At 45.9% G+C, this 2043-nt stretch overlaps 1 protein-coding gene across 2 annotated transcripts; it reads right to left on the bottom strand.

Annotated features, from left to right (window-relative positions):
• Nucleotides 1-213: 213 nt before the first annotated feature.
• On the bottom strand, nucleotides 214-2043 carry LOC121706585. 2 transcript variants are annotated; one of them, XM_042088463.1, is made up of 5 exons: nucleotides 1956-2043; nucleotides 1754-1822; nucleotides 1333-1429; nucleotides 1034-1176; nucleotides 214-314 (listed from the first exon to the last, which is right to left on the bottom strand). In XM_042088463.1, exons 1-5 carry the CDS (start codon nucleotides 1962-1964, stop codon nucleotides 312-314), a joined length of 321 nt encoding a protein of 106 aa, XP_041944397.1. In that variant the 5' UTR covers nucleotides 1965-2043; the 3' UTR covers nucleotides 214-311. The 2 variants fall into 2 exon arrangements, with proteins under 2 accessions (XP_041944397.1, XP_041944387.1); XM_042088453.1 differs by having other exon boundaries at nucleotides 214-1176.

The following is a 2043-nucleotide window of genomic DNA, read 5'->3' as shown; positions in this document are numbered from 1 at the left end:
CCCTCTAACCTTGTCTGGGACAGTCAACCAGCTGTGGACTGTCTGTTGTGTGATGACCAACTTCCAGGGACCACTTGATTTAAAAGGCTACATCCCTGTTGAGTAGTGTTTCCCCCGATCCAAGTATTCCAAATAATGTAAATAATGTAAATATGTAATACTGTAGTAAATAATGCGAAATACTCAGAAAAAGGGAATTAATAAAATCCTTTATTCATACAGTTAATTTCACTTTCTGCTGTAGATACACATTCATATATGTACCAAAGAAGTACAGGTCCACCTTCTTTTTCATGTCTTTTATCATTTCATCATCCCTCCAGACTCTTTCGACTGTGAAGTCTCCCTCAGTGTCTGTTACAAAATCGCACCAACTCAATCCAGTTACAGCCAATTGACCTTGAACCTGCCAGTGGTATTTATGATTCTGCTTCAGTTTTGCCTGACCATTCACCATTTTTACATGTCCTGCCTCAGAAATGCTAGAGATGTCTGGGCATTTAACTTCAGCAAGCCCAAAACACAGAATGGCACTAGGGTCATATACCCCTGCATCGGGGCTAGCCCCGAGGTGAGGAGCGTCGGGATGGATAACAAATCCACAGCGTGAGACATTTACATTGAAATGTTTTGAATATTGTTCCAGCACTTGTGGCTCGCGTTCAAGGCCCCTCTTCATGGCGGGAGTTTGGCGTACTCCCTTAAGTATCCGCCCTGCCAGGGTCTGACCAGAAGACGGCCCTTTCACATGGCTAACCTCATAGAACCTACTAGCTGTTACTCTAGGTTTACGTAATGCTTGCCATAATGGGCACTCAGACTGCTCACGTGTCTGCTCCTCTCTCTCAGCTGCCACTTCGTGTGTCACAGTTAAGCTGTCCAAATGGAGAAACTGTTGGGAGTTTGGTTCAAAGTTCGGAAAGGTAGTGGAAAATGTTGACCCCTCTAAAGGTAGTTTAGGGAATTTTGGTGCATCTGGGTGTTGGACGTAATTTCCGTGTTTGACCACAGGAGGACACTGGTAGGACAGGGGTGAACCTCGCGGCACAGGTCCGAACCTGGAGTCGACCATGGTGAGTTGAGACAAGCCATGCAGCACTGATGATATTAGTGGTTGCGGCCTGAGGCTTTTCAGTCCTTTTCCAAGAGACAAGACTTGCGGGTCAAGGAGGGATCCTAAAACGTAAAATTAAAAACAGTAAGTGTTAAATTATCCACACATCTGTTTTGGTTTCAATTCTGATGTCAAGAGTCTCTGGAGAATTGCTCACTGCAGTGTTCTATATCATACGGTAGCCAACAGTATGATATTAGTTACAGTATTAACATTACCTGTGTATGCTTGATAGAGTGTTGATTTGCATACACTCCTGGCGGATGGCTTTGGTTTCCTAACAACCAAGTCCTGAACCGGCTCTGCATGGATCCCCTGGGAATGATATTAACAAGTAGCCATAATTGTAATAGTATCTTGCTTGTAATGGTGTAAACACGTAGCCATGCGGAGTGGCACCGCTTCCAATTCACTCCAATGTTAACCAATGTAGAGAGACGCACAGCGCATTGCATTAAATAGACTTCCTGTCCATTTTTCAGCTGCACCGTGTGCCGCCACGGTTTGCTCCGCGAACATTGTGTCCCAGGCGTAACTTTGGGACACACTGTTCGCGGAATGAGGGCACACGGGGCAGCTCACACCGCGGCTGAAAAATAGACTGGAAGTCTATTTAATATGGTGCGGCTACAATGTTACCTTTGTCCTTGGTCGATGCCATGTTTGCAGAGAGCTTGTGCAGGCCACAGGTGGTGGTACAGCTCTCACCTGCAGATCAAGAGATAGAAGAGCAAACCGGGATTGAGCATGTGCTTGTTAACAATCAAAGGTAGACCTCTAGAACCAGTGTCACTCCAATTAACCTGCCCATGTAAACGTCATCCCAGACCACAGCCCTCACCTGCAACATGCTGTAATGGGCACTCTGGAACAACAAGGCCACTAGATGATTGCAAAGAACCTTGCCTGCTGTACAGCTGCATGAGGTT

Source organism: Alosa sapidissima, chromosome 1, assembly GCF_018492685.1.
Source record: "Alosa sapidissima isolate fAloSap1 chromosome 1, fAloSap1.pri, whole genome shotgun sequence".
NCBI lineage: Eukaryota > Metazoa > Chordata > Actinopteri > Clupeiformes > Clupeidae > Alosa > Alosa sapidissima.
This window is presented reverse-complemented; position numbering and strand designations above follow the sequence as displayed.